General features: G+C 40.6%; 1 protein-coding gene across 3 annotated transcripts in view; it reads left to right on the plus strand.

Moving 5' to 3' along the window:
- The first annotated feature begins 10,937 nt into the window (after positions 1–10,937).
- The window catches only part of AKT3 (AKT serine/threonine kinase 3), a 163,285-nt gene continuing 148,647 nt past the window's right edge, over positions 10,938–25,575 (plus strand). The window contains exons 1-2 of one of the 3 annotated variants that reach the window (XM_069800617.1): positions 10,938–11,087; positions 23,911–24,065. In XM_069800617.1, coding sequence (XP_069656718.1) covers positions 24,020–24,065 — 46 coding nt within the window. In that variant the 5' untranslated portion in view covers positions 10,938–11,087; positions 23,911–24,019. Of the gene's footprint in view, positions 11,401–23,910; positions 24,066–25,575 lie in introns of those variants that run through there. The other 2 variants (XM_069800616.1, XM_069800618.1) reach the window with 2 other exon arrangements.

A 25,575-nucleotide genomic window follows, 5' to 3' on the forward strand; every position in this document is an offset into this window, starting at 1 on the left:
TACTTCCTTATTTATAAAATAAAACAGATTTCCTCTAGAACATAAAAAGACACTGAATGTTACTCATAAAGCTTGTGCTGCTCCACTCCTAGGAAATTAAAAATATTGTTACCAGATGTTCCATGTGGTCCCATGTGCTGAAGCTGGGGAAACTTATGTCTACGCTTCATTTACTGTTTGAGAAGCAAGATGCAGAGAAGACAATGGCGCTTACAAGTATAAAGTGGCACTCTGAAGAGCTCTGCTGCTCCACTGCCCTCTAAACTTGAGGGCATTGAAATTTCATAGGTTTTAGCCTGGTTTCATAAGGTTATCAAGCTGTCTTATGTTGTCATTGCCTGTTTATCTTCCAGTTCTTCCTAATAACTTTTGAATCCATTATCCAATTCCAGTCAAATTTGGCAGGGATATAGAAATCTCAAAAGTATTATGTTTCTACAAACATTGTGAAAATTTGTAGCTAGCCAGGGAGGAGAAACACAAATAAATGCTTCTTCACCCACTCCAAGGGAAAAAACCTATAGTATTGAATTCAATTATTATCTGGCACATTCCATTTCTGAGCTGAAAATATTTTCATATCAACTTTACAGTTCGAACAAACTCATCAAAAGGCCCATTCAGTTCAAATTTAAGTCTTACAAATACCTGCCTTCTGTCTTGTGGACCTGCACAAACATTGTTTACTGTCATTCCCAGTTTTCTGACTTTTCCATCCAATTGCTCCAAGATTTGAATTTTTTTTGGAGCACACATTTATTAAACATTTGGGAGGCATCTCTCACACAGTAGGAAATACTGAAAGGGATTAAGAATAGTTTATCACTTCTTCTAACCTAGAGTGACAATGGTTTATTGTTAGAATAGGGCTCTTCTTTAACAATCAACTTTTTTCTTTCGCAGTACAAGAAACAAAGGGCATTTATTTTGGTGCAATATAATCTAAGAACCAAATCAAGATGGTAATTAGCACAGCACTAAAACATTCTTTCCTTTTGTATCAGCATTCTCTATTACAAAATTATTCCTTAAAAAATAAAGAAATTGCTGTGAAATTGACAAGTAGAAGCAAGACAATATTCACCTTGTGTAACTTTAGACACCCAAATTGATTTTTGAATTAAAAAGCAAATCTGCTGAGACCACCCACAAAGTGAATCGAGACAGGCAGGTTCTTCCAGGAGGTGTTTCAGGGCAGGACTCCATTAACAACACAGAAACCCTCAGGGAATTCACCTTCTAACTAGGATCATAACTTAGACTTCTAAATGTGCAGTTGGGAAGTTTAATCAAGAGTGGAGATCTGAAATCCATTTTCATCTTATTCCCATGATCACCTGTAACCCTAAGCCAGGCTCAAGAGTTACTATAGTAATTCTTAATTACAAACCTTTTGAAACAAATAAACCTACCAAGGGTTGCAAGGACTGGGACAGTGGCAAAAACTATTCAAATTTTCACCTGTACCCTATGCAGAACCAAGCCCAGGCCTTTAGTAAGATTTGGAAAGTTTTTCTAGCTTTGTTCACAGCTGGGAAGTGGGAAATAAAAAGCTGTGGGTGCGGCAGGCTCATTTGCATAGACTTGATTTGCACAAATGAAGGATAGTGAAAACAAGACAAATGATAAAAATTCTATGAAGCTACAGCCCAGGAGAGGTCTAGTAGTAGTGCTGTGTTTCGTAGATGATTCAGAGGAATCAGTTTATACTTGCTTCAAGAAGGTAAGAACAACAACTGTGTTAAGTGCATTTACTTCTGTTTTAAGATAAGCGTAATGATTTAAAGTACTACTATGCACTAAAAGCCGTGAGTTATTTAAACATTTCTGTAGGGTTTTAAACATTCTGATGAATCATTTATAATTAGCTATGATTTAAAAGTCACTGTCAAATAGATAACGCCAATGAAAAATATGGTACAAAGCACTTTCTCAACACAATATCTTTCTTTATCGTGTGTTAAAAAGTAAAAAGATTTTACTATAATTACAATCCCATACCAATGATTCATAAGGAGATATTATAGTTGGAGCAGCTACCAGTAGCCGACCCTATTGGCTAGTGAAGGGAGTTAAATGTTTCATGTTCATTTGAAATTTCAGCTTAAGGCTGTGCCAAAAATGTTTTTCAGATCAAAAAGGGACAAAAGTGAAAAGACCTCCAGAAATGAATGCTATGTAACAGAAAAATATCAACCATATGTGCATTTCAGATATGTAGATCAAGTTACAAGGTTGGCAATCAGACTTTGACTTCCTAAATATTCTCAGAGTTCTAAATACAACCTTCTTCTATTCTTCCTCACCCCCCAAAAAAACCCTGTTGTGTAGCATTGCTATGTGCAGTAAAGCGAGCTGTCTCGCTCAACTTGAAAAGACTGGATTTGGTTTGTGAGTAAAATGACATTTAATACTCTGCTATTGTAATGTATTAGTGTAAAGCATAGGGTAGAAGCATAGGATCTTTCCTAGAATCGGTATTTATCTAAGCAGTCTCAGCCTCCTGAAGTTTTCATTAAATTTTATGGTAAGTCAAGTAGATATATGAGCACAAATTTTTGATCATTTTCAGGCTGGTAACTAAATAAATTCTTGCACTGTCTATCTTTATGCCCATCTGCCTCCCTGCCTGTCCTTTCTCTTCCTTTCTTAAAGAGATCAGATGGTAATCTTTCACTATAAAGTAAGATTTCAACATTAGAGCCTTATTTTTTTAAATTCTTTTTAATCCTCTCAGCTGCTTTTAAAATGTAAGCACTGGCTGGACATACTGTTCTAGTACTGTTTTAATTAATATGGTAATAAGCCACCTATCTAAAATTATTAAAATTAATACTTCAAGTTTACTAGCATTAATTCACCCCAAGCAGCTTATTGTGTTACTTTAATTTCAATCCAGATGTTGTGTAAATAAATATGTTGTATTCTTGGTAGCCCCAGTGTAGGTTCCCTGTGAAGGATATATTAAAACTATTTCAAAATTCCTTGCAGTTATTTTGGTTAAGAAAATTACTTTTTGAAAGGAGCTGAAGACTGGTTCTATGAAGACGACATACTGACAGCTTACTAAAAAGTTCACCCTTGAATCATCTATAATAACAGCTTTTTCTTGGTTTGCAAGATGGATAGATTAGAGAATGAGGCAAGTTATGAATTCCTTACAATAGTAATAAGAATTCTTATCTGCTGTTCTGAAAGGGGAATTGCCAAGAGTTTTTAACATAAAAAACAACCAATAATGTTTTTGACAGAAGGAACAGTTACAGAGGTAACATAAAATTCTGAATTCTCACCAGCAAATCCAAACCTCTACCTGAAGGAAGATATCACAAAACGCATACAAACACACAAGTAACAAAACAGGACACGAAGATCGGATGCAGAATTTCACAGTGCCTCCTGTGGCAAAGCAAGACCACAGAAGAGGAGCTTCTTTTAGGCCATAATGAGCCGACTGGAGAGACATTCTCAGAGTCCACTCACCATTTTCAAAGTTCACTAATATGAGCATGGATCAACCCTTTGCAAGCAACAGATGGGGCTTCAGAATTTATGCCTTAGCTTTAGTAAGTTAAGATCTTGTTTTCCTAGTGCTATTTTGTTTTCTTCCTACTTCCTAATTTGTTTGTAAAATGCTATTTTATCAGAATATTTTTTCCTTAATTCTTTTTTCCATTTCTGTGGTATAAATTCCATACTTTCTGTTGGGTGGAGTTCTGCTGTCTTCAAATTAGCATCCAGTTTTTAAAACTGCTATAAAAATGAAATCTGAGGTAAATTAATTATTTGCCCACTGTCTAAATCTAATAGACAGCAAGCTACACTACCATACTGCATTTTAATATATTTAGTGAGAATTCATTATTTTAATGTTAACCTGAAATAAATTCCTACATAAAATCCTAACTGTTTAGAATGACAATGACTTTAAAAAAAATAAAGGAGATAGATATTTCAATTTTTACATTTTGCATGATAACGGGCTTAAAACAATTCAGGGGGAGGGAATAATTTTGTTACAAAAGATTAAATCCTTCCCATGGTTGTGTATATGCCATTCTCACAGAAGTCAAGGACATAATCTTGACCCAAGAGTGTCGACAGGAAGTCAGAGGATTAATTAGCTGGGAAAACAAAAGCAAATTCTTAAGAAGAAAATTTCAGAGACAGAATTGTTAAGGATAGTACTTAGGACATTAAGATAACGAGTGTCTTTTCTAGAAAATACACAATGTTCTTGTTACAACCATTATAATCTTAACCACCATTTTATAACATTTACCTAAAGTTTATTTTAAGAGAAGCCTTGTTTTTAACAATCATCTTAAATCCTAGTAAACTGAAGAATTAATTAGCAAGCATGGAGGATCAGCAAACTAATGCTTTAGTCTGTTAAACCATCTGCTCAGGAGCACCCTGTTCAAATCTTGGCATTAGGAGAGGATGGAGGAATACTTTTGTCTCTTGCCCTTAGTTACAACTTGCCATTCTTTGCTAATGCACGTTTTTTTCCTTCAGCTAATGGTAAATAAAGTTATAAAGAGATCAATAATTGATCAGATTTCTGTAATTGTGAAGTTTTACTAAACAGATTGCTAACAAATTTGGCAGAAAAATCTTAATGTAGCCATTCCTCTTATTTCATACCAGATTCCTGCATACAATAGGTATGTATGAAGGTACAGATTCAGCATTATCTTTTGTTAGCTTTGCCTTGTACAAAGCAGATCTATACCCAGTTAAACCAGCCAAACTAGTGTAAGGTAACTGAAGTCTCCAAGGCGATCTGTCCGTCAGTTCTGAAGACTATTAATGAATGCTCCATTACTATTTTAGTACCTCGTTATATTTCATTATTAACAAGAACATACTTATCAGATCCGAGGAGGTCCTTGTTATCGCAACACCAATCTGCCTTCATTTTTTAAACTTTCATGCTAATTCTTTGATTTCATGTCACAGCTTAGTTTCCAGAAAATGCAGGTACTTTCTGACACGTAATGGATCACGGGAAGCATTTGGCAATGAGGGTAACCAACAGTCTAGCCTAGTGGAATACTTTTATTGTTGACACTACAACAATTTCCTCGTACTTCAGCCACTCTCTTACAGATTGAAAAGACGGAGGGCTATCTCAGCTACAAATCAGGTGATTGATACAGTAGAAAAGCCGCCCAGCAAATCAGGCTGTGAAGTCTGCATGGTAGCGAGGGGCACGGGAAGGTGCTCCAAGTATCACACGGTAAGGGTAAGGTGCACTGTACCACTGAGAACCCAATTATTTGCCAAAGACAGAGGAACATTCTAAATAAAGGCAAAGATCTGGACTAAACCTGGCAATAGCTGGCTTCCCCTCCCTGCATCAGCAGGCAGCTTTCTCCTCAGCTGTTTCTTTCTAACTCTTTCTAACAGGCAGCCATGACCCTCTAAGGACCACATGGGGAAAACTTCCCTAGTCACAAAACCTCCAAGGAGAAGACATTTGCTTAAAATTCTGTCCCTCTCTCCATTAAGCTTTATACTCCTTGATTTTGCTCATGCATTACAGTCTTGATCCTCCTAACTAGCCTCAGCCAGCACTTCCTCATTGACTTCAATTAAGTGAGACCAGGACACAGATAAGGTTCTGTGCGAGAAATCACTGTATGTTGGTAATTGCGGAATTTTATTCAAAGACATATTTTATCTGTGTTGATGAAATTAAAATAGGATAGGAAAGAGAGGGAGAAAAAAGCTCAAGCAGAAAGGCTGGCATTTTATTTTTTTTTGGGTTGCTTCTGTAGTAGATTGACCTCCCTCAGATAAATCTGTGCACCATGGAAACTATTTTCTCACTGAGGAAAAATTTCCAAGTTCAGCTGAAGGCCTATACATCAAGTTAAGCATATAGCTAAACTGTGCAACTGTGTAATCTTACTGCCCTCTTCCCATCCTTTCCTCCAGTTCTTTGTCATCCTTACTGTCATATCTGGTTTCAAAGCAGGGTGAGGTCACTGGGGTAGGGCACGTGCCTTCCTCTGTGTTTGTAGAGCTCCAGTGCGTGGGAGTACGGGAAAGAAGGGGAAGAAAAACACTTTTTTAGACCTTTGGAGGATAAATAATAAAGCAATAATAACATGCTGTAAAATAAATGCTATCAACTGATATTTACACAGTCTTTTATCTAAAGTCTCTACTGTGTTCAGCATAATTATAGTGCTGCTCAGCAAAATATAGGTGGACAGAATAACAATTCCTTTATTGCTATCTTGCTTTACTGCCTATTCACAGATAGCCTACACCCTGCAGGTCTGAAAAAATAAGTAGTCTATATATTAGTATCTTCTGTATGCACTGATGAACTGTCATTTGTGGAAAGGAGAACTTTCTGTGTCCAGGCAATTTTTACAATATATGTAGGTGCCACCCAGCAACGTGGGTCAGCCCAGCCAGCCACTGACAGCTGATATTGAAGCAGTTTCATGGAACTGGTGGAATGTTTAGCAAAACACAGCCTGCGGAGCCAAAATCTAGAGTCTAGGTTGTTTTTTTTTCTCAACTCCTTGTGTATTAGAAATAAATGAATGACTCTCTAATGTTTTTTACCCAAACATATCACAGATATTGAGGGACATGGAGTGGGATATTGCCCTCTGAGACAGCCTCAGAGGCAGAAATGCGAAAAATAAAATAACTGAGACTCAAAGAGAGTAAAGACAAAGGAGAAAGAGATTAAAGCAATGAAGTTATTTAGAAGTGAATGTGACAGAAAGGAAAAAAAGAGCACTGTAAAATCCAACTGACCACGAGTAAGGTCTGTTTCCTCCCAGAGTCCAGAGGATTGCTACGTCCCCATCCCACGTTTTTCCTACACGTCTTATCTGAATTCTGCAGCTTTACAATGAGCTCTTTCTTGTTGTGAGAATCCAATTGTCACAAGAGACGACTACAATTTGGATGGCAGTGGTTTAAGTCCTGAAGTGTCTGTGTGCCTACGACAATGCAGAGAATCCAGAGTCACAGCTCAAGATAAGCTGAACATGCTCACCCCTTGTAGAGCTGAACTTAAGCTCACTAATAGACATGTTTCAGCTTTTTAAGAGCCATACATATATGTAACACTTAAGCCACAACTTTTGCAGACAACACCTTAACTTCACTGTAAGAAAATGTGTAATAGCTATTTTAAGCATCATTTTATGTAGAGCAAATTTCATTGCTCTCCTGTCAGTTAGTTTCCACTGATATTTGTGTGTGCTTTTCAAAGAGTAACAAGGCAGGCAGTAATAGGGAGTTTAAAACCAGAGATTGTCATTTGACCCACTGTCCTTTTTTTTTTCTTTTTTTTTTTTTTAAATTGCTACACTTCAGGTTATTTTTTTTTTTTTAAATGCATTCTTACTTTAGCTGACATGAGGAACAAGGAATGAAATTAAACTGAAGGTGATGTAATCTGTAGAGGCAGAGAGAACCGGTGTTCTGCCGACAGAATATTCTCTCCTATTTAACTATTTATTTTCAGGATGTATATCTCTGTAGTCTTAGACCTATTGCTCTGGTAGTGATAACATAAATATGTTAAGTGAAACAAGAGGTACATCCTTTTTTGCCTCAGAATGGACAGAATTTAGAGTTTATCTGCAGGTTTTCCCTTTGGTTTCTGATGAAATCATGATTACAAGTGACAAAAAAGTTTTCTGCAGGTTTTCCCTTTGGTTTCTGATGAAATCACGATTACAAGTGACAAAAAAGTTTATCAACCTTCTTGGCAGTGCTAGTATAGATGACAATGAATGGGTTTTGTGTGGTTTGTTTCATGATTCTGTATTTGGAACATGTAATGTCAGAGGTTCCCATTTTCTCCTGAATTTACACGCAGTCCTATTGTCCTTTGCATGTGAACTGCAATACTTTCTTCATTAGCATATGCTGTTAATATGTTCATTAAATTCATGTCACATTGTAATTAATCTGAAAATGATGTCATTTCTGCAGAACCTACAACCTCATTATGTTCACAGTATGTACATCACAGCCATGTTATTTCTGAAAGAGGTATGCCTCTACTTGGTTATTAATCAAGGGGTTATTTCTGCCCAAGTTACAGTGATTAACTCTTTACAAGAAATCATTCTGAAGCCTTGGAGAAAAATACTGAGCATTAAAACTGTTATATGCTTTAAGAAAAAAAAAAAAAAGAAAATCGTTGCATAGTAGCATTTATTTATATAGCACATTTAATCATCCATACAAAAAAATGACAGGTTGGATTCAGCATACCGAGCTCAATATATAAGCCTGAGCAGGATCAAAAACTTAGGAGTTGCTATTAACTATGACTTTCCAAACAGAGCAATGATATTTGATTTCTAAGGAGTAAGATGATGGCGAATCTGATTTTTAAGTCATACTGAGCAAAAAAATGATTTGCCTGTGAATAGTTGTCCATGTTGTACAGACAAATCAAAATTATCCTAATCAAGTATTGCTAAAAAATGCATGTTTAGTCTCAGTAGGACAGATTTCAGCCCGCTGTTTCATTTTCAGCAATTTGTAACAAAATAAAAATGTAGATTATCTTTCCTTGTAGGTAAATGTTATCCTCTCTAATAAAAATATTTTTACCACGGTGTAAGTTTTTTTTCTTTTTAAATGTAAATGAATGTGCTTTTATGTCAGATTTTCCAAGGTGATTTACACCAAGTATCTATAAATGTAAGCAAACTTACAGTCATCATAAATGAAGTATCTCATAGCCGGCTTTTGAAAATTAGGAGGAATAAACTAGGATGATCAGCCAGACAAATATACTTTACTAGTAAGAAATCTGTGATTGCTAGTGGCAGGGATTAACATATAGTAGGAATGCAACACAAATTCCCGATCTGACTAATATCAGATACCACGACTTTCTGTGGGCCCAGATTTCACACTCAGCATTTGGCATCTGAACAGTTGATTGCCAGTCTATCAGCTACTGCCCATGCAGATTCCATGCAGCCTCAGCTTCTGGGTCCTTCGGAGGAATCGCAGCAAAACAGAAGGCACGTTCCAAGAACTACACCTTTAGTTTTTCAGGAGCAGCATAGCAGCAACAACGATCAAAGGAGACATTAGTGAATAAACGTATTTTAATAATTGATACTATGGCTCTCTGTAAATATTGATAGTTGATAAGATACTCGCTTTAGTAAAGTGTTCCTGAGAAAGAGGAAGACCGAACGGTGAATTCTGGGAAAGGAAGTAATGCTTGGCAAGGTCCTTTTTAACTTATTTTTCTTCAGAATTAGGGGGATGGAGAGCTCAGGCTGCAGCCTGCTAGTAAGAACAGTGCGGCAAACAAACTTCATAGTTCTGAGAGGAAACTCAGCATATTTATGAATGGGATTATTGGTGTGGCTGCCTGCCGCAGCAGGGAAAGGATTCACTGCCCCCGGAGGCAACTTTCCAGTCCTGTGCCAACTCATACGATTATTTAGATCCTCTAAAAAGTCCCTCTGAAGCCCTGTAGCAGCACAGGGAAAAGGAGGACTAATGTTTCAAATGGTTGTAGAGAAAGGTGGGATGTGAAAGGAAGGAAAACTTGAAAATGTGGGGTACCTCCTAAAGAAACACTTCTTGGTTTGGCTGGGGTTTTTTAATGTCATTTTGATGGTTCTCTTCACGTCCACTTACAGAATAAATTCTGCGCTGATGAGAGAGTGCAAAAAGTTGGATTTCAAGCAATCAGAAATATCCGTTTCCCCTTTGCAGTAACAGGTTCCGACAGAAGTCAGTCAACTGCACGTATAACAGATGCATTTATGCAGAAAATCAATCTGTGCTCATTACTTAAACCACGAATGACAGAAAACACACTTCTCACGTGCGCGCACACACACACGCAGCCGCTTAGCCACAAAAGAAAGCGTCGAGGGCACCCTACCTACGAACCAACCTCAGGCTCTAATTAGAGTTGCAGGATCACGCTCGGCTTTAGCTGCAGCAGCGGGCAGGCCAGGGATTCCCAGCCTCGCGCAGCCCCCAGGCCCCCCTGCTGCGCCGGCAGCGCGCCGCCGCGCTCCGCGCCCTGCGAGGCGGCGGCCCCGCCGACACCAGTTACGCTTCTGTACCGCTTGCGGACCGGGAGACGTCAGAGGGTCACGAGCTGGGGGCGCGCGGTGGTCTGAGGTCTCGCTAGATGTTCGTTTGCCCACCGGGATGCCTCCGAGTCCGCGGATAACTGAGCCGCACTGAGGCTGGTGCATCCACCGAGCGCTTCAGCGGGGGATGAATTGCAGCCTCCCGCTGCGTAACTGGCGGTTTTGTTCTCGGCGGGGTTTGCCGAGCTCAGCGGACCGCTGCGGGTACCAAGGCAAGAGAAGGGAGCGCGTCAGTGCGCCAGAGCGAGAACAAAGGAAATAAACCTCGGGACGTGTCCGCGGGTCTGCCGGGGAGACGTGCTGCACGCCGCCAGCTCCGGCCGCAGCGGCAAGGGGGGCAGCGGCGGCGCGGGCACGGCGGGCCGACTTCTGCCCCAGCTCCGCTCCCCGCGGCCCCCCGGCCCAGCCAAGGGGCCGGCCGCACCCCCGGCGGCTGCTCCCCGGCCGCAGGCGGGCGGTCTCCCGGCCTGGCAGGCACCGCCCGCCGGCACCGGCCTCGGCCCGACGGCAAGAGCCGGGCGCGGCGGCCGGTGCCGGCGGACGCCGCTGCCTCCCTCCCTCCATCCTCCCGCTCCCACCCGCGGCCCGGCGGCGGGACGGGACGCGCCGCCCGGCTCGGCTCGGCTCCCGCCCCTGCCTGCCTGCCTGCCTGCCGCGCGGGCTGCCTCGCCTCGCCTCGCCTCCCCCCCCACTCCCTCCCTCCCTCCCTCCCGCCGCCGGCCCCCCGCCTCCCCCACCCTCACCTCAGCCGCCCCCCTCTGTCTGGCTCCCCCCGCTCTGTCTGGCGGCCCCCCCCGTCCCCGCCGCGCTTCTCGCGAGAGCTGGGGATGCCGCCGCCGCCGCCGCCGCCGCGGAGGGGGAGACACTCGGGGGGAGCCAGTGACGTCGGGAGTTTTCCTGAAAGTCAATAACGAGCCCGGCGGAGGCGGCGGGAGGAGCCGAGAGCGGGGCCCGGGCGGCTCCGGGGTGAGTGCGCCGGGGGGAGCCGCCGCCGCCGCCCTCCTGACCCCGCGCATCGATGCTGCGGCCGCGCTGCCCGCCCGGGCGCCTCCCTGCGTAGCGGGGCGCGCAGCTCCATGTAGCCGCCGCCGCCGCCAGCGCCCTGGGGCCGGAGCCGCCTCCTCCCGCCCCCGCGGAGACACCGGCCGCCAGGGACCGCCGAGCCCGGCGGGGGGACAGGGGAGGAGGCAGCGGCGCCCTCCCTCCCCTTCTCCCCCCGGAGCCGCCGCCGCCCTCCGGCTCCGCAGCAGCGCCCGCGGCGCCGCCGCCGCCTCTGCAGGTACGGGGCGGGAGGGGCCGGGCGGCGGCGGCGGCGGCGGCGGGGCGCTTGGGCGGCGGCGCGGGAGGGGATGCGGGGCGGCGGCGTCGCGCGGCCGGGGGAGCGCGGGGCGGGGGCGCCCGTGGCCTAGCGCTGCCGGCGGGGCGGGAGCGGAGCGGAGCGGAGGGGGGTCGCCCTCCCGGCGGCGCGGGGCTGAGGTGGGGAAGGGCGGGGCGGGGGGGAGGGGGCGTTTCGGCGGGGAGAGGTTATGTAACGGGGGGGTGGGGGGGGCAGGGTTAGGGCAGGGCGCGCGCCCGGGGGCGCTGCCTGCGCGGGCGCGGGGCCGGCGGTTCCCACGCGGCGGCGGCCCCTCCCCGCCGGGCGCGCGCGCCAATGCCCCCCCCTCGCGTCCCCCGCCGCCTCCCGCGGCCGTGCGCGCGCTGTGGGGGTCCGTGGGGCGGGATGCCGGTGCTGAGGGTAGCGACGGTTTCGCCCGCTGGGAACTTGAGCTGTGCCTGCGGGGGCGTGCGTGTGCCCGCGCCCCCCGCGCTCAGAACAGCGGCGCGGCCGGCGGGCCGCTGATGGCAGCGCCGCGCTCAAGGGATGCTGCCGCGGCCGCCGGCGGCGGCCCTGGCTGCAAGTAAACAAACCGGCCCCCCCCGCCCGCCCCGGCCATCATGGAGGCCGCGGCCCACATGCGAAAGTTGACGCGCAGCCGGCCGCTGGGGGTTACCGGCCGCTTTACCGCCCGGGGGGGCCGGGTCCGCCGGGAGGCCTGCCCTGGCCGGGAGGGGCGGGGGGAGACGCCGAACGCCCCCGTGGGGTAGAGCCGGGGGCAGCACGGGTGTCCGCTCGCACCCCAAATGTGCGGGGGTGCACCGGGGGGCGCCTGTGTGGGTACACACCCAGGAACGCGGGGAGTGCGTGATGCGGGTCTGTTTTGGCAGGTCAGTACAGCGCCTCTGAACAAAAAGTTGTTGGATCGCACCGTTATATATTGTAGTTCAAATGCAAATGATCGTGATGTAACGAGCAGTAACAGGCTTATAGGCTGTTTGGTTGCTTCACGTGAGCTGCGCTGCTTAGTTTACTTCTGGATGGGCAGCTGAGAGGCGTGAAATAGCCAGTGCTGTTTCTTTCGCCTTCTTCCGTGGCACGTTGTTTAAAGGGTGTATGTAAAAAAAAAAATCTTATTTTCTTACGGCTGAAAAGGAATAAAACAATTTCATTTTTGACCTTTAGTCTGAATTTTTATCTTTAATGTAATCATTAGTTGACTGGCTACTTGTATGTACCTACATCATCTCATCGTTTTTACGGAAGTGCGTCTCACACTCGATTCACTTAGCCTCTGTTTAAGAGTTTTATTACGAAAGTTATGGTATACCTGGTATCTGCATTGCCAGCTTTTCTCAGTACTGAAGAAACTTACAGCAGTCTCTTCTGCTAATGCTTGTTTAGGTTTCGCTAAAACTTTCTTATTAGGCAAACATGGTTCCCCACACCTTGCATATGGAGGTCTTTATTTCTCAAGGCAAATGAGTAGATCTAAACTTCTGACAAGTAACATTTTAAGCATGATCTCTTGTTACTGGCAGCTTCTGTATAGGCCAGTTCTGGCTGTTCTGCACTGGAATGTGGAAAGAGTGTACAAGAGATAGGGAAGGAAGCTTATTTTGACTTCTAAAGTAAGTGTACTGCTCAAGAAGATTCTGTTTGTAGGACTGTTTCGTTTTTTTGACAGCAGCCTTTGAGTTGACCCCAATATCTTTAATTGGATTGGATTGCTAATTATAGTCCATGTGGATATATTTTGGTTGGATGCAACCAGTAAGTCAAGTTCAAATAAGGGCCAGAGAAAAACTGGAGAGATGAGAAAATGTCTCCCTTTCCTAGAAGGCTACACATAATATTTGAATAACTCATTTTTTCTCTCATGTAAGCGCGCGGTATGTGTGTATACACAGGTAATATTAACAAGACTGTCTTGTTTTAGACAGCTTAGTCTATGGTGTATTCCTACTTACTCTAGCTAGGTTTGAATGAATTCAGTAGTGTCCTTAGTTTTGTAAATATGTTCATAGAAAGCAGTATTTCAGTGTGTTGCTCTGTTTGTTTCACGTTTTGGGGGAAGAGGATGTGTTGTGAAGCAAAATGCTGACTTTCTACAGGAAATTGGTGGGAATTCAGACAGGTACTAGTTCTTATTTTGCCCCAGTTGAAGTAGATACAGTTTTAAGGATTGGATGCCATTAATTTGCACTATAAAAGTTGACTCGTCGACACTGTAACAAATGCCTTGTGAAAGGGAAAATAGCTTGGTGGATTTTTTTAAGCTTAACCCAGAAACACTTACTAAAGCTCTGCTGTTGTTTGTAACCCAGGCTTCTGTTTGCAAGATGTTACCAGAAACCATTATCTTGACTTCTGACTACAGTTTGAAACAGCATGTGTCTGAAGTTTGTAAAACAACTAAAAGATTCTTCAGACTACTTGGATTTTGTCTAGCACTGGTTGTTTGAGTGTTCTTTCACTTTCTGGGTGCATATTTTCCCAATTGAAAGAGAACTACTGAATAAAGGTTTCTGTATCCAAGAAGGCTATGTTATTTGCTAAATAACTTTGAAATACTCAATTGTTTTGGAAGGTATGACACCATTACTACAGTGGTTCCTGTTAAGATACATTTGAAATCTCTGTGCTGTTCTTAATATAAAGAAGATAGAGTTTCTTATAACCGTGTTTGGTTATAGTTTCATCTTGTGCTGCTAATGCAACAGGGGAGGTGGACTTGGTGACATGGTAGCCTAGCTTTCCTTCAGTTTTGCAACAGAGACCCAATATTCTTTGCCATCTTTTATGGCTTGGGCATACCACTGATTTTAATTGACACTGGAGAGTGGAAGGACATTGAAATACACTGAATGAAAACTTTGTTGTACCATACTTCCATTTTGATATGGATAATGCAGAAATCATTTGCTTTAAAAGTAATGCACCATACTGTAACTGTACGTTTTGTAGGTATGTTAGTTGCCTATGTACCAAAAGCCCCTCTGTTCTCTTTTTCCCAATAAACGTCCTGTTCAAAAGACACAGTTCTCCCTTTGCGAACAACAGTAACAATTCAAAAAGAGGGGAATAGTTAAATGTGTGCATCCGTGATTTTCATTTAACATTAAGACCTTGCTTTTATTTTCAGTGTTTGCATGAAATTGCCAACCCACTTAATTGTTTTAGGTACTGTCCTATAAGAAAAGATTGCCAGCTTAAGTGTCCTTTAAAATTATTCTAGAATATTTGACTAATTTGTGTCATCTTGGATTCTCATTGTGTTAGAGTATGCTTAATAAGAATACTGTGGAGGGGGCAGGGGATACTTTCTAGCACAGCATGTACTTCAGGGAGTTTTGCATTGCTTGTGAGGAAAGGTGTGTTTTCAGTGAGAATCCCTCTTCTTGACCAGTACGTTTCCTCTTGGTTGTACAGAAGAGACTTCCTCCCCCTCCCCCCCGCACCGCAGGGTCTCCTTGGTAAAGGTGTTGCACTAGTTACTCTTCTTTGCAACAGGTTGGTGTGGTGTAGAAAAGATTTATTTTCTAAAGTTACATAGTAAATGGAGTACTGATTCAAAGTGTTTAAGACAAAATCTGTTAAAGCCAGAGAAACAAAAAAGTGCTGGCAAATAATAAAACATTGAATGTGAAAGTTAACTTTTTAGTGTTTTACATAGTGTAAAAAGTAATCTTTAAAGTTTTGGTTTATATTTTCATCTTGACTAATTGTATGAACAACATTCTGGACTACTGTATGAATAGAAGAATTTACAAATGAAACTTATTTAGGCAAACCACTAATATATACTAATAAAAGGACTTCAGAAAGTGCAAGGGTGTAGTAGTCAATTATTTGGCATTTTGTCCTTGTTCCATAGCTCTAGATCAATGTTAAGTATGGGCATTCAGGTAGTTTTGATGCATGCCATGGATTTCAAACAGATTCTTTTGTCTTTATTATTTAAAGGTGTTGTTCAGGTGTAGTAGGAAGCTGTGGCAAAGTTAATACTTCCACAAAAAATCCCCCTGGGGTTAAATATCATTAAATATTACTGTCAAGGAGAGTAGGCATTTTCATTTTGTGTATGTGAAGATGCTTACTTTTGGTCACTTTAAATGTTTCTTTGATTTTTTTTTATACTATTTGTGTCAACACTTAACTATGTTTAGATTAAATAGCTGAATATATGTTGAGTCCATCTTGACCAATCCTTTTTTCCCCTGTGTATTTCTATGTGAGTGTATAGGCGTGAGTCATACTGATCAAAAATAGCATTAAGAACAAGTTGTTGCCCTGTGGGTTTTTTTTTGTTTGTTGTCTGTAATATCCTGACTGAAGAACAGTAGTAATTTTTAAATTCCCTTAAGAATGCAACTGGGACCTCAATATTTCGTACGCATATCTGAATGACTTGACAGCATGATTTGTCAGACTTTGCCATGTTGTCCATGTGGTAAAGTTAGTTGAGTGCCTCCTAAAGCAGGAGCAGAGATGAAGAGCCTGCTTCAGCGTCACTGAGATCAATGAAGGTCTTATCACTGCCTTCCTGTAGGTGTGGAATGGCAGTGCAGAACAGTCAAAAACTTCTTGTACAGCTGATTTAGCACCACAAAATTAATACAGTATTTCTCAGTTGAGTCCCAGCAATCTTGCAAAATGATTTCTACCAACACATATAATTTTTTTTCCTAAGCATTTAGTGTGCTTCTGGACGTATGTGATTGGCGCAGCTTGCCTTGTGAGATTTACTTAAAATTATTATATCCTTTTCTAAATGTATTGATAGACTTTGAGGCAGAGAGTTAAGGTTGTATGTGAATTTCGTGTAGTCTGGCTTTTTGTAGAACATTTGCCAAAGACCTTCATCTAGTGAGCTCTGCATCTAGCCTTAGATATGTGTAAGCAATGGTATACATTTGAAAAATACACAATTTTTGTTTGAGGTTGTAGAGAATTCCTTCTGTCCTTAGGAAATTCAGATCTCAAATTGATGAGAATAATGCTTTTTGAAAGTGAACAAGAAGATCCAAAGGTTCTAGGTTAGAAGTTGATTACGTTCTAGTCATACTGCAGTGTCAGAATTTGACAGTTAGTAGGTTCAGCAATGTTTGACTGCTTTGTAGGAAGGAATCACAAAGCTCATTCCTATTCTTGCACGGCAATTCAGAATTTAGTTTGTTCAATACCCAGATAATAAATAAATCTTACTGTAAGGGTTTAAAAGAAAGCTGCTTGTTAGGCATGTCATTGAACTTTTTCCATCTTTTATATTAATAGTCTGAGAACACATTTTTATCCCAGTACTTGCCTTTTCTTGTTACTCATGGCACTTCATGTATTTCTGGTTTTTAATGTCTTCAACAGTGTGCTCAGTGTTTTATACACAATATGGTGTTGTGCTGCAGAAGAGTTACTGTTATACAAATAATTAAATATATGAGGTTAATGAAACTTTATTTTGTATCTCTTGAAGAGGTCTTTTAAAATCTCTCATCTCAGAATGAATAGGAACTTCTAGGTTCTTTGAACTTTTGAAAATTAGATAACCTTTTTTGGAGTATTCTAGACATAGAAAACCAATTTTACTTTGTTTTAAAAATATGGAACTTGGGTTTAGTTTTGCTTGGTTGTTTGAGTCATTATTAAACTATTTTTCTAAAGGGCAAAGGAACTTTGTCTTAGAAAGGCAAGAATTAGTATTTCTACATTAATCCTCAGCAAGTTAAAGTTATTACATGTATTTTGAAGTGGTGAGTGGAATAACATTATCATAGTTGTGATGCTCAGCTCAGCTAATCCTTGATTGGACTTCCTTTAAGTCTCAAAACTCTCCTGAGTTCATTGTCTCAGTAACTTTTTTTTTTGATGCATAACCTTAGCCCCCCTTCACCTTTTCTACTTTAAATGTATTCTTTGGTTAAATTGCAGACCTGTACTCTAATGTGTTTTATCACTCTGCTTCTGTCTGATTTTCAGTTATTGTTTTATGTGATTGGGAGGGAAGCAAAAAGGTTTAAAGCATTTTTGTCAATAAACACAATGCAAAACAATGGGTTGTTAATGTTTCATGTGGGATTCTAAAGAAACAATTTAGTTACATTTAGAAACTTCCTTTATACCTTGGTAAACAAAGGCAAGGGTGGCTTTGTTCACCTTACTTTAATTATACCTTTGTCCCTTAAAATAACTTGCTTTGTCATTATAATAGGAAAAGAAATACAGAATGATGGTTTCTTTCCTGATAAACTTTTTCAGCTGCAGAATCTAAATAAAACATCTAACTTGTATATTAATATTTCAGTGTGCCTGTAGTCTCCTAACTAGGTTTATCTGAGCATATATTAGTTATGTGCAGCTTTTTGACGTACTGAAAGTGAAAATAGAACACTGAAAATATTAAGGCACAAAGCAAATGCATAAGCATGCTTTAAAAAGAGCTATTTATCTTTTCCAAAGTATGTTGTTTTTCCTTGCCACAGGGTGTAGGCAGTGCCGTTTTCCTATTATCCCCCTCATTATTCCAAGTCAAGGGTTATAAAATGAAGTTGTTAGGAGTAAATTTTTGATACCGATATTTTTAAAGACATTAAGTCTTTTAGTATGAAATATAATTTTAAAATATTTGCAATGCCAATCGTGGAGATATCTTGGAATTTTTTATATTTGTTTTAAAATTTGTAAAGTATGAACATTTCTACTACTTAGAAAGTATTTAGGGGTATCTTTAAGTGTCTTAATTGTGTGTACATAAAGATTACAATTTTATAAATTGAGGAACTATTGTCTTTTAATAATCCTGTTTTTTTGATTTCCTTGTCTTGTCAAACCAGTTCATGTTTTGTTTTGTGGTGGTTTGTGTTTGGTTTTTTTGTTTGTTTGTTTTGTTTTGTTTTTTAAAAATTGACTCTAATAAGTTGAACAAATACTATCTGCCTGCAGGTTCCTTTTTCTCAATCTAAGCAGTGATGGTATTTAAATCAGTCAGTCCTCCTGAGACTGTAAAAAGGGACATAATGCATTCTGCTGTGTTTGAAGTACAACCAAAATTCCAGAACAGGTAGTTTGTAAAAGCCTGTATAAATTCTCTATACTTTTTAGATAAAGCACTCAACTGAATGTGATTCTTCCATTAGCAATGTAGGCTAATTTGATTTAGTAGGTTTTGTAGCAATCTCTGTTCTGCAACAGTCTTCTGTGTAATTTTTGATGATGTGCAATATATCCTCTAATTGTTTGACCAGACTTTTAGATAACAACTTTGGTAGGGGAAGAGGATATGCATGCGTTTTCCATATAAATAAAACTTGAATCTCAGCTTCCAATCCTAAAGACAACTCTGTTTTTAGTTTAGAGCCTTATCTTTTGAATTCCTTGCTCTCTGATTGCAGCCGGCACTGGAGACAGTTACAGCCTGTTCAGTTGTCTTGGAGGCTTCAGACTCAGATTTTGAGAAAACCTCTTAAGAGCTTGATCTGCTACAAAAAAGGCCCCCAAAGCAGGGAAACAAATGTGTGGTGGAAGCCACTAGAGGATGACTGAGAGCTGCTTTTTTTGGTAGTGTGTGTTTTGTGTGTGCATGCACAAAATTTTTCAGTTACCTTTCTGGGAAATAAGGAGATAGAGATGATGAGATTTGGCTCTGCATACATTGAGGACCAAAGAATCTCAGTGAGTCAGGCAAAGTGAATCAGAAGAATTCACTTGCTAACCAAATGATTATTTGTAAAAAGGGAAAATGGTAGTTCCCTTATGCATTAAGAGAATAAGGTTGGATGAATCATTGAGTTGATAATGCTACAAGAAGTTGTAGGGATTGTCTCTGGAAGCACTGAAACTGATCCTGTTGGTATTCTCTCTGGTAACTTGAGTTGGTAAATGTCAGAGTATCTGTTTTTTCTCAGCTCCAAAATTGTTGAAAGTAGGAGCCTGTGTTTATGAAAGTTCTTACAACATAGACCTGAATCATACAATTTACACTGAATTTATGGGCACTGTCTTCTTTACTCAGCTGTCTCTTGTCACGGGGGAGATGGGAGGATGCCCAGATTCCAAGGGAGTGTTGTCTGTTCTTATGAATCTCAATGATTTTTCACTTACTTATAGTGGTTGTTAAGTGTAGACCTGAACCACTGTTTTTAGTCCTTCTGCTTGGAAGGGATTTCTTTCATTCTTGCCATCCACCAGGTCTGTGGAGGTACCTGGCTGCTGTGATGGGCGTGAGAGCCTGCTTTAATTTAAAAATACAAGTTGAGGAAAGTTGTCTTCCTACGTGAATGGTCCATTGCTCGTTTTAATGGTTGGTCTTATAGTTCCCATATGGTAGCAACCTGAAGTGGGCTGGTTCTCTCTATTTGGTGTTATTCTTGAAGTTGAAGATGAAAACTGAAAAGGTGTCGGCTAGCTGTTACCATGGCTTGGGAAAACTGTGAGCCTTGGCAGAGGGATCTGGAACTCTGCTGCGTGTAATAGTTTCTGCTTAATCTTTGTTCAGAAAGATGCCTTTGCAACCTCTACAGCTAGGAACTTAGAAGTGTACTACTAGCTCTTTAGAAGTGTGGTGAATTGTTTCATCTAACACAATAAAAGTGGCTTAATAGCTTTCCGAAGAAGAAAGGAAAAGTTCTACTATTTTTTACCAGATCCAAAAAATTACAGATGTTTTCTTCACATGACTGACTGCGATGGAGTAAATTTTTACACCTGCACCATAAAGCATGCTGACAATAGGTTCTTGTATGTATTATGCATATACATGACTACCTGATACTGTCTGCAGAATACACACAATATACTGTTGAAAAAGTATCTTCCAAGTTCTGTTTGATAACGTGGGGAAAAAAAGCAATCCAACCTGTTCTCCAGTTGCTGGAACATATATAAAAACAAATCAAGTTTTTCCCTATAAGAAGCAGCTGGAATGCAAAATGTCTTCAACTTCAGTTCTTACACATTTTTTCCCTGTTTCTGTGGGTTCATCCTATAGCAGTAAGGGAAACTGTAAAAATTACTATATATCAGCTGCTGAGACTTGAAGCGCATTGGGAGAGCAGAGTTGATTGCTAACAAGTATTTAAAGTCTACACCAGCTGTGCAGAATAAACATTTCTGTAGCTTTTCTTGAAATAGTTGAACTATAGATGAAATGCTATTTTCATGTAAGAGTTCTTGTTCCATATGTTTCAGGCAACTCCTTTAAGTCTATAGACAATCCTTTATTACATCTTCAGGGAAGAAGGTTTCTCTATGACGTGTTTTTCATTAAGGTCAGTTTTGGTCATGTTAAGTAATTCTCAAAAGTCTGCTCTTTTAGAGCTTTGCTGAGTGACTTTCAGAGTAAAGGAATACAGCTTTTAGAAAGCCTCAAAGGAATTTAATAAGGGATAATACATACTACAGATGCTTACAAATGGCTTCTTGAAAGTGTATTGTGAACATATAACCTTTATTTTTATTAGTCTTTTAATGCTTTGATTTATCTCCTTCAGCTCCGGATGTAATTCAGCTTGACTTTTAATTACCCATTAAGGGAGTGGTCAATGTAACCATACAACTGTTGATAATTCTGCTTAAGTTGTTCCTGGTAATATTGTGAAGCTAAACTGGAGTTAATTCAGTTAGTTTTCTCACCATATTTATCTGATTTTTGTATTTTGGGGGTTTTGTTGAAAATTCAGCAAAGTAGTATGTGTGATGGGTGGGATGCAATCCTACAGACATACCACTGAGGTTGTTGGGACACTGGCTGATGTGAAAACTGGTCATAGATCAGATTTTGTTTGAGTAATACTAACTTAATTGTAATCACTGAATAAATAGGGAGCTTTAAGCATAAAAAGTCATTTGTTAAAACTGGGTGTCTACTGAAATCGTGGACTTAAAGATAGTATGTGGGCAGACAAGATTATTGCTCCTTAGTACAGAAGTTCATTTCTTACAGCTTAGTCTCTACCAATAACAATAAATTATTGCAATTCTCATAAGCACACACCAAAATTGGAAAGTACATTAAATTTACCAAAAGGATAAAACATATTGCAGCATATGCCAGCCTAAGCTAAGTACTGTGTGGTACATTGCTTCTTTTGTCTTTACAGTTGGGAAAAAGTCACCTGTGATCACTTCTTAAAGAATGCAATGAAAGTCTTGTAGGAAAATCAAACTTAAGTCAGATATTTGGATACTAATGTGCTTACACTTCCTTCACAGAACAGCTGCTTTTAGGTAACAGTTGTTTGACGCTCACGTCTGGCTTTGTAAAGATTTGTGTGTTTGTAATATTAGCTGATACTGTGCTGCAGTGATCCAGAATGGCAAAACTGCAGCCTGCTTTCAGGTGCGTGTCTTAATCTGTCAGGATCTCTTTCCACGTGCAGCTGATTTGCTTATCTCTAGTTTGAAGTGTGCGAACAAAAGTTCTGGTAATGTATGACCTGGAAAATAACTCTCACACTAGTAATGTGAAGGATGTGGAAATGCATGTTCTGGTTATTTCTGCCATACTGACTTACATAATACAAAGTCTAAACAGCTAGAGCTAGTGAGATCAATTAACAGTAACGAAGCAGTCTCATATCCTTCCAAAACCTTGTACATAACATTTTCTTTTAACTCTTATGAAAGCTTAAACAATATTTAAGTCTTAAGGCAGGGTGCAGTTGCATAAACACAGGTGCCCGGTGTGCTTCTAGACATGACGGGGTATGATGCCAATGCAAAAGGCTGTGCATCACCTGCATGGGTCTTACTCTCATATCTGCCAATGCCATGGAGATGTCTCAGAGGCACTGTATTCAATATTACTTAAACTTTGCAGTATTAATGAATTTAGCATTGTGGTTTTTACTTTTATGCAGCTGAAATACTGCATGTTTTTGAAAAAATAGTTCAGTGAAAGCAAAACTGTAAAATGGACACTCTTCAGTGTTTCTGTAAAATCAGGTTGTACTGCATTTTTTTGCTGCATACCCCTTGAAAAAAATACTCATACCAAGTTTTATTTTTGCACAGCCCAGCATCCATACAGAAGTAGCCTTCCATCTAGCTGCTCTGTGGTGCAAATACACGTTTTTCAAATGATAAATAAAAAATAACCTGCATGCATATAATGGTTCAGTTTTTAGCCTGTACTTGGTTAGATAAAACCAGCTTATTTCCCAGTCCTTTCTCCATTCATTTGTTGCACAGATTTCTTCTGACACAGTCATACGTGTTTCTGTCTGTCACGTGTTTACATTTGTTGGTCAATCTACTAAATGGATATGTATGTGTTGTGTTTGATAGTACTAAACAGGTGTGCGAGTTCCTGTTCCGTGCTAGCACTGTGTACACACGTGCTTCTGTGTGTACAGCCTTAGAAGGGTGTTCCTCCACCATCAGAGTAATCCCTTTTCTTGGCTTCCCATACTTTTCTAGATGAGCATTATTTGAATGCTGCTCTTTAATTTTGAAGGGTGGAGGGCAAAGGCAGTCTGCTGGCAAAAGGAAACCTCTCCTGCCCTCTGGCTTCTCTGCCTACTTGCTTGTAGTGGTATTTATGTCTTCTTCACAGCTGTTAGGTACTCTGGGACGGAGGTGGTCAGAAGAGAGGGTTGTAGCTTCTGAGAGTGGCATGTCCTGTCCCAGGGCTGACTTCCCTTCTGTTCCCTGCAAGCTGAGCTTTGTAGGAAAAAGAGCACTCTTGTCGCTGCCTGGCTTAAAGCCTTGAGAAAATGTGCGCTCCTTCTTTTCATAAACTAAACATTGGCTTTTTTGGTTAATTTGTACTCCTAAGAAGTTGTTTTTCTGTTCTTGTACTTGCAGATGATGCTGGTTTTAAAAAACTTCTGTAAGTTAAGGATTTGTATTGGCTATAATGAAGTTATAGTGGAAGTAGGAAGGTTATATTTCTGTAGCCTTTACTATTTTTCTTTTAATTAAAGCATTAAAAAAATCTAATTGCATGACTGGTAAACTGGTTACTACAGATTTTAACTGTTATGAGGATAACCGTATCCATAATAGTTAAGGCTTTGGTTTTAAGCTCCTTTACAGAACCTTTCCTTCCATTTCACTGCACTCTTGTTATGATTGATGTAGCCATAATAGAGGAACCACTTGTCCATTGCATGGATTCTGACAAATGTGGGAATGGTTGAAGTTCCTGTGCATTCAGAGTTGGACCTGTGAAGCAGTACCAGCACCCTTTCGTTTAACAGCATCCTATGCATTAGTATGAGAGAATTCTACTGTGTGCATTTTATAAAAGTGCCATATGACTTGAAATTTAACACATTCTGCTTCTTTTAAGTATTACAGTGTTCAGGGAAAATGTGCTGTAAAACTAGAAACATGATTCTGTTATATGGTTAATTAAAAAAAAGGCAGATTTTTAATATGATCTCAGTCAGTGGAAGACATCAACAAAGACTTTTTTGTTGGCTGTCAAGTGAGAAAAACAGAAAAGACTTAAATTCTTTCTCTAATATTTCCTTCCAGGCTGACTCATCAGTAGAAACTGGGAAGAACTGTAGAAGAGAAGCCAAGCAGACAAGCTGATAACTCAAAGAAATACTCTTTTGAGTTGGGGGTTCAGAGTGGAGCCATCATGAGCGATGTTACCATTGTGAAGGAAGGCTGGGTTCAGAAGAGGGGTAAGTTCTACCTTTTAATGGAAAGTTCTTCTGATGTATGGTATGCTGTGTGCAGTGGTGTTACGTGGTTACACATATGAGCATTCTTGATTTATCTTCTGGTCTGCAGTGACCTAATCTGACCATATGGAATTAATGGCCATTAAGGCCTTGGTCTTGTTAATACTTAACCCTCAGCACTGCCCTTGGTTATGGGGGTAACTGACAGTGAAGAGGAAGTTGGACTCAGTAATTCCCACTTAACCTTGCTGTTGCAGCTGCTGTCACCCATGGATCAGACTAAGTAGGCTGTTGTGGCAGCTGGAAGAGGTGCACAGTAGAAGGTTGCCTGGAAGCTGTTGCAGATGTGATACTTTGTGTGAAACTTCCTAGATGCCAAAAGCATTCACTGTGGCTCAGCTTGTATTACAAATGCAAGTAGTCCCCATAAAATCAACATAATACTTGCATAAAGCTCAGCATACACCCAATTACTTTGCAGACCTGGAAGCTGTATGATTAAAGAATATATTCCTAATTATAAGCCAGTCTAAAGTACGATTTTCTATTCCATTTGAATGCCTGTAAATTCTTGAGATGTCAGTTTATAATGTGTCACCATGTGATTTACAAATTTGGGAAGGTTGTTGTATGTTAAGCTTTGAATGGGAAACCTCTAGAAATATCTGGCATTTGTATAATGTAATGAACTTTGGGTGAAATCTTCCATGCTTCATGCTGCTCTGCTTTGGGTTATGGTTGCTGGACATGATTATTTCCAAAAGAACATCATCTCTCTTGCAGAGAGAAGGTGATCTGGATTATAGGGTGATTTATGCCATGAGCTTCTGTGATTTAGAAAGATTTAGACTGGAATAGTGGGAACAAAATTACCCTTTAATTTACAGAGAAATGCTTTGTTTCAATAGCAGTGTGAAGACAAAGATCATTATTAGCTTTGTTATTGCAGATTGACATTAAATGTCAAAGAAGCCAAGAGAATGAGAGAAAAAGTTTATTATTCTGTTATTATTCCTGCATAAATTGTATTTCAGGATGCATTATGGGTATTGTAGATGAAAATGGGCTAAGCTATGTGAAGTTTAAGGCCTGCTTCCTATTTTGGAATATATACTTATAACAAATTTTACGTGACAGGAACTATTTAAAATTTTAATTCATTTTTCCTTCCCATCTTGTTGTTGTTTACTCAGTTTGGGTATCTGATTTCCTTTTTTTGATTATTTTATACACATTTCTTTCAAATGTATTAGAATGATTAGGATGATCCACATACTTTTCTTCTACATGATGTCAGTTCCTTCATGTAATATCGCTCATTCTTATTACACCCTGATATCAACTCTCTGTGAGCAGTGGATACGCATATATTAATCACTGGGCTCCAGAAAAGGACAATGTACAATGACACTCAATGTCTTACTGAATATCTGAAATTCGGAAATGTAAAGTAAAAGTTTTCCTCATGCTGTTTTACTATCTGTTACTTGAAGAAAAGCCTACTGAGTTG

The sequence above is a fragment of the Haliaeetus albicilla genome, chromosome 13 (genome assembly GCF_947461875.1).
Source record: "Haliaeetus albicilla chromosome 13, bHalAlb1.1, whole genome shotgun sequence".
In the NCBI taxonomy this organism is placed as follows: domain Eukaryota; kingdom Metazoa; phylum Chordata; class Aves; order Accipitriformes; family Accipitridae; genus Haliaeetus; species Haliaeetus albicilla.